The sequence below is a fragment of the Hylobates moloch genome, unplaced genomic scaffold (genome assembly GCF_009828535.3).
Source record: "Hylobates moloch isolate HMO894 unplaced genomic scaffold, HMol_V3 SCAFFOLD_5, whole genome shotgun sequence".
NCBI lineage: Eukaryota > Metazoa > Chordata > Mammalia > Primates > Hylobatidae > Hylobates > Hylobates moloch.
Genome location: NW_026652280.1, coordinates 70836324 through 70843468, shown reverse-complemented (window position 1 = coordinate 70843468; position 7145 = coordinate 70836324). Strand labels below are relative to the sequence as shown.

Sequence of the window (7145 nt, the reverse complement as noted above, 5' to 3'; positions counted from 1 at the left end):
TCACTTTGGCCTTGAAACCAGCTGCAGGGGGGCCTGTAGCTCCTTTCACTTTGCTCTTCCCTTGCAAGAGAGGTAAGGCCTCACAAGCTTACTCTAGAAGCCAGTGTCCAAGGGTAGACAGTGATGGGTAATGCAATCTCCTAGGATTCCCTCTGGACACCCACATGCCAGTGGCTGGCCCCGTCCCTCAAAGGCAAAAACCCCCAACTTGCAGGGAGTTGCCTCGTGAAACGTTAAGTCCTTGCCCAGGGGATGGCTATGACAATGGCTTGCTGGTGTGGGATCCAAACACCCCTGGCATGCTTGGGATAAAGGAAGGGCTACCCCAGTTCCAGGGCTCAGTCGCAACTGCAGCTTCTGTCTGCCTGGTCCTGCCTTCCTCCGTGACCTGTATAACCTGTGATCACTGCCCTAAAATGACCTCACGTGACTGTCTCAGACTTTATCTCTAGAGAACCCAATCTAAGGTAGCAGCAGGCTGCTTGGCCGGGGTGGGCGCCCTTTGAGCCTTAGCATGTTGTTGTTTAGAGCTTGATGATCCTTGATGGTGTCAGATAAGGGAGGCTTGAGGAGGGTGAGAGACCCATTTGCCCAGGTCTCCCAGCCCCACAGTGGCTGGGCCAGGACCAGAAGCCAGGCTTTGGCATTCTCTGTGTGATTTCTAGTCCAGCACACGCAGTTCTAGAAGGAGTGCCCTCTTTGGCCAGCACTCTTTCCTGCAATATGTTCCTCTCTTAACGCATCTGGAGGCTTTTGCCTTACACCCTGGAAATTGTTTTCTTGAGGAATATTTCAATTCTGGTATCCTCTGATCTTTACGTTTTCTTCTCATGAGCATTTTCCTATGCCTAATCTCTTCTAAATGAGCTACAATTTGCTTTCTGGAAATTCCTTGTTGACTTTTTTTTAAAAGAAATAACTCACAACCAGATATGTACCATGATTCTTTCTGCTGTTGGGAAATTAGACCTTCATGCAAGAATTCCGCTAAGTGGTTTGAGTTTATTGTTGCAATGATGGAAGCAGTTTATCTCCACAGGGGGAAGCGTGCTGGCTTTCACCATGTTAAGAATAAATATGACTAATTAATTCTGTACAAGACACAACGTCATTTGAAGTCTGCTACTTTTTTAAAGCTCCATATTCACTGTAATAGTTTCCTTTTTGGAAATTATTTGTTAGTTGTTTTCTGCTTATATGAGGAAAACAAAACAAAACAGAACCAGCCAGAAGTGGATTCTTATTTCAGTTGATTAAAAAAAACTGTACACTGTATCAAAACAATCCGTTTTCTATTTCATGCAAAAAGGCAAAATAAGGAGTATTCTTAAAATGACTTTGCAGGATGTGCTTTATTTTAAGTCAGCCCTGAACCCAAACTACACAGGATCAATTTTTGACATATTCTAGTCCATTCAATGATTCTTCTCAGAAACTGTATCTTAATATGGAATGAAAACTACATTTCAATCATAAATTTTGCATGCTACATTGTTATTTAATGAAGAGGTTGTATTACCAATAATAATAATTTAAGAAAAGGCCATTTTTATTTCCCCAAGCTCAATATACATATTTCTTTCATAATTATGAACTTAAAAAACCCGTCTCAGATGTAAAAATGTGAATTGGAATATGTAAACTCTTTGATATACCTGAAAAACAGGAAGGAAAATGTCACATACTGGAAAAACCATTGCTTTAAATCATGGAAATGGGAAAAAGCACGTTGAGGGACGGGGAAGGCAGAAGAGCGGTCCTGACCTCAGTTATTAGAGTTACAAAGTATTCTAGGTCCCACTGGGTTGGTCTTTTTACTCTTCTGCCTCATGTCTGTTTGCACAGGAGACCGCAGCCCTCCAGAATGGTTCCCCTCATTGAAGCTGGTCACTGCTGGACCACAACAAAGCAGGTGTACACATCATTTGTTTTGCTGCTTTTTTTTTTTTTCCTGAGAAGTCACTGGTGTTTAATGGAAAAGTATCTTATTAGTCCTCGGTTAAGATAAGGCAGTAAGAGTATCACTAATATTATGTTTTTGCTTAGAATGAGGCTGATCCTTCCACTGGCGTCTTCACGGGCAATTAGTTCCCTCTCTTTTGCTCCTAGAAACACAGGTAGGAGCTGTCCGCCCCCTATTGCTGTTGCATATTCTGAGTGTGTTGAAGGCTCATCTAGTCTCATCACAGCAGCTTCCCCAGTGGGGATGGAGTGCTGTATATTGCATTGTAGCATCTCTCCAGGAAGTGCACGGGCCCCACAGAGGAAAACACAGGCATCTTTCCTTCTGACTCCTCTTCTATTTCTCTTATGGACGGGGCCCATAAATGATTCCTTCACATGGTCAATCAGAATGCAAGACACTGTTGACTAAAACATAAAGCAAGTAGCCCTGATTTCAGAGAAATGGAATTACAAATAACATTTTCAACAGTGCCTTAACTTGCAAGGTAGCTTTTACTGCAGAAAGATATCAGCTCCTTTTGTCTACCTGTCAGAAGAGAAACAAACCATTTCCATCGAACTGGAAATGCTTAGCTCTTATGAGAATATTGTGCTTTTAAAAAAAATTCAGATGTTAACATTATTTGCAGTCTGTGTTCTAAGGTTTCAATTTGTTTTTTCTCTAGTCCATTTGATCATTGTCTCTGGTGAGCGATATAGGAATATTAATTTGGCATAGAGATCTTCTTCTAGTTCCAGTTCTCCTGTCTCTCGAACTAAAAAAATATCTGTGCACAACTTCAAAATTCGATCCACATTTGGAAGCTCTTCAAACATGATGGAGTGAGAAATCCCACTGAAGAATTCACGGACAAATTTCCCAATCACAAGGACAACTGAAGCATATAATCCCATAATACTGAAAAAAACAGTAAGTAGAAATTGCATATAGCACTTAAATATAGTTAATAAAGAAAAGCATGTCTGAAAGAAAAAAATAGTATTTTCCCTCAAATTCTGTAGAAGAAATAAGCATATCAAATCTTACATTTTTTCCCTTTGGTTAAAAAGTTGACTTTATATTATAGAATTATTATAAATAAAAAATAAAATTATGTATTACAGAACTGTTAGACTTGAAAAATGAAAGTCCTTTACAATCTCACATTCTGGAAATAATGCTAACCGTTTCATGTATGAACTTAAGGTGGTTTTATTGCATATATTAAATGCATAAACCATATAATATATTTGGTAGAAATGTAATTATGTATGATTTTCTGTGGCAGGCTCCTTTCCTTTTAGCAATACTGTCTCTCAGATTAATTTTTATAAAATTCTGGGTGAAAATCATTTCTTATGAGGCTAACTTTGAGAAATATAATATTTTATATTTGTGTCTTGTGGGGATGTGTGTGTCCTAGGATTTAAGCATCAGAACATGATGTGATGGTTCAGAAGTTCAAAAGCGGGATGTCTAATAGATCCATCTGCTAAGGATTAGAAGGAAATCTAAGCAGAAAAGTGATATTTCCATGCCAATTTCTAAATGTAAACATGGGATTGCATTAAACTGTGCCATAACAGGAAGACGTGGAGTAAAGAAGCCATATACCTGGGCTGTGTGAGTCACACTGGGCATTTTGATCTCTTTGTGACTCTGGTGCCTCATTTTTTGAAATAAAATGCACACAAGGATGTGTGCATTTTAATACTGCAGCTCTAAAATTAGTGAATCCTAAGAAGATAAAAGGCTTCCCACTCTCAACTTTATATGATATAGAAATAGACTCTTGTAGCTGTGAATTGTTCAATGAGTCCTTACCCATAGCCAGCCAGGAACCCCAGACTTGGGGGACTGACTTTGTCATTGAAGACCACCAGTTCCAGGGCCTGAGAGTTCGGATTGTATATTCTGTTTCCAGTCAGGTTGAGAACCCACCACTCACTGTTATATTTAGTTGTATTGTCTCTGGACAAAATGATGGTAATATCCATGAAATTATTTTCTAGAAAGGTAGAAATGCAAAATTAAGTTGACATGAGAATTTTAGGATTTCATGCACAGCAATAGTTTTCAGATGGCAAAATCTGGTTACTAACTATAGCATAAGGTTCCAGGATGAAAAGGATGCATGGACATACTAGAAGTGTGAATGGGCAAGGAAGAGAGGGCCCTGGGTATGTAAGCGATTTTTCCTTTTCAGTGAGAGAGGTCAGCCGCTGTTGCTACAAGGGCATGGCAGCAAAGCCACAGGGCAAAAGTGGAGGATCCACCACCTGAGCAGCTGAGCTGATAATCCCAAATGACTCTGTAGACATTTAAAAACCCAAATCGCTGACTTGTGATCGAATCAACCAGTCCATTCATATTACCAGCATTTGTTGCATGTCTCATAGGAGGAAGGCACTCAGTTAGGTGCTAAAGGGTTCCAAAATTGCATATAACATTGTTCCTTATCTCCATGGGAAAAGACTGTGTACACAAGCACAATTTATGGGCACACGACAGCCACCATGGGACCAGCACTGACAAGGTCTGTTGGCTTAGAGAGACCACTTCTGGATAGTATGCTCCATGGGTGCTTCACAGAGGAGATAACTTCTGAGCTGAGATTCGCCAAGTGAGAACTTCAATAGGTGAAGGTGGGTGAGGAGGGAAGCTCATTTCAGGAAGAGTGATGGGACACAGCTCAGCAAATCTCTGAAGAACCATAATACCGGGTCAGTGATTACTTTTATTGGAGTTTAGGGTGAATGCAAAAGAGTTGTAAAAGATAGGGGAAAAAGCTTGTAGTGACATTGTATAGGTCTTTCCAAGAAGATTCCGCTGCTGCCAATGATACTGGTGCTTGCCCTGAGAAACACGGTGGTGAACTATAAACTAAACTGTGTGAAGATGGGAGCCACATCAGCATCATTTCATACTAAATTCCTAAATCACAGGTGTCCAATCTTTTGGCTTCCCTGGGCCACATTGGAAGAAGAATAATTGTCTTGGGTCACACAGGAAATATACTAACACCAAGGATAGCTTATGAGCTAAAAACAACATACAAAAATCTCATAATGTTTTAAGAAAGTTTACAGATTTGTGCTGGGCCTTATTCAACACTGTCCTGGGCCACATGCAGCCCATGGGCTGCAGGTTGGACAAGGTTGTCCTAGATGGTAGGAATCCAAGAATGGTACTTGACAAAAAATGTCTATGGCATGGAAGGATGGATCAATGAAGAAGAGTAAGGCACAGCATGATCCTGTTAGAGCCAAAGTCCTTATCAAGGAAGAAGGTGAACCATGCAGAACACACAGGAGCAGGAAGAATGTTGGTTCTGAAGTTGGGAGACAGCTGTAAGGAGGAAACATAGGAGCTTGCAGCACAGAGTCACCTCGGGAAGAGCTTATGGAGGGACAGAATTACTTCATGGGGAATTACTGATTGTTGAGCAATCTGCATGTCCAGATGAAACATTTCTACAACTATTCCTGACTGAAAGGGAAATAGCAAACTTCTTAATGCATCTTGCAAATACCTTGCAAGAGATACTTATTTACTGCTGAGGAAGAAAGGTGTGTGATGTAGAGCCTGGCCTTTTGCCCATCCCCAGGGCCCTCCATTGGGCCTCTACTAGGCCAATCTCTGTGTGGCTTTCCAACTCTTCACTTATGTCTGCATCTTTCTAGCTAAACACAGCAGCACAGAGCCCAGGCTCCAGTGCCTGGCCTACTGCCTAGTGCGTAGTGAACGGCCCATGTTGGAGAATGAATGAATATGTGCCAGATAACTGCACTGGTTTTCCACGTTGTCCAGATCTATACATCTGCTTCTGGTTCAAGCCATGAAGTCAAGCAATTCTTGATAATTAGTAGAATCCAAAAACATGAATTTATACCATCCAAGTTATGTTGGGAAAATTCAATCACTAAAGTCCCTCTAGTGATACTACTAATCCTTGGGCTGAATCAAGTACATTTCTTGCTATCTTTTTACTGTTCTTATTGTGAGGGGCAGACATATTTAACAATGTATGAGGCAGTTTCCTGTCATTAATCTGGCTGCTAATAGAAACAAGTCTATAATCTGATGAATCAGTACTATAAGAAACTTGGTGTGAATATAAGTCAATCAAGTTCCATATCAATGAAAAAGAGAAAATGAAGAATGTGGGTCCCAGCTGAGTGAGTGACTCCTTTGGACTAGTGAAGGCAGGCAGGGGTTTTATATGTCTGTCACACAGGAAGACATAACTAGAAAGTGGTTTGATGAAGGCCAAAAACACAAACTGTTGAAACTGAATAAAACTAGGATTGAAAACAATTCTGAAACAAACTTTTCTCATTCTTACCAGATAAAAGTTGCTTTATAGGTTTTGAGTTAGAATCACTAGGTGCTTTCACATAATATGGATAAATCTTTTCTATGGTCCTGTACATTAAGAAAAAAAAGATATAATTACGTTTTAGTTGTTTTACCCACCTAAAATTGATTTTTTGTTGTTATTGTTGACCTTGTATCACCAAATAATGGTGAAAGTTTCGTATATCCGCACAATGCATAGACATCATAATTTACGGGTTCCTATTACAATCAAAACTCTCTCATGTGGAGCAAATCACTGAGCTGTATCTGGATCTGCATGTAAGTCTGTATGACAAGCTGGGTGATGGCTTACAAACAGCCACAGGCCTTTTCCCAATTCTGCAGCTTGTTTCTGAAGCCAAGGGGCACTGTTTCTTGCTAAGATGCTCTAATTCTTATCCATACCATTGAGCACACTTCAAATTTTAATTTTTAGATTTTCAAACATATCTATTATCAGGCTGATATGGTTTGGTTGTGTCCCCACCCAAATCTCATCTTGAATTGTAGCTCCCGTAATCCCCACGTGTCATGGGAGGGACTGGGTGGGAGATAATTGGATGATGGGGGCAGGTTTTCCTCCATCATCATGCTGTTCTTGTGATAGGGAATAAGTCTCATGAAATCTGATGGTTTTATAAAGGGCAGCTCCCCTGCACATGCTCCCTTGCCCACCGCCATGTAAGATGTGCCTTTGCTCCTCCTTCGCCTTCCGCCATAATTGTGAGGCCTCCCCAGCTGTGTAGAACTGTGAGTCAATTCAACCTCTTTCCTTTATAAATTACCCAGTCTCAGGTATGTCTTTATTAGCGGTATGAGAATGGACTAATACACAAGTAGA

General features: G+C 40.5%; 1 protein-coding gene across 3 annotated transcripts in view; it reads right to left on the bottom strand.

The window, feature by feature from the left end:
• Window positions 1–1333: 1333 nt before the first annotated feature.
• The window catches only part of PIEZO2 (piezo type mechanosensitive ion channel component 2), a 479940-nt gene continuing 474128 nt past the window's right edge, over window positions 1334–7145 (bottom strand). For all 3 annotated transcript variants that reach the window (XM_032152839.2, XM_058438662.1, XM_032152840.2), the window contains 3 exons: window positions 6291–6370; window positions 3770–3953; window positions 1334–2863 (listed from right to left, as the gene is read on the bottom strand). In XM_032152839.2, the coding sequence (XP_032008730.1) occupies window positions 2611–2863; window positions 3770–3953; window positions 6291–6370 (517 nt within the window). In that variant the 3' untranslated portion in view covers window positions 1334–2610. The remainder of the gene's footprint in view (window positions 2864–3769; window positions 3954–6290; window positions 6371–7145) is intronic.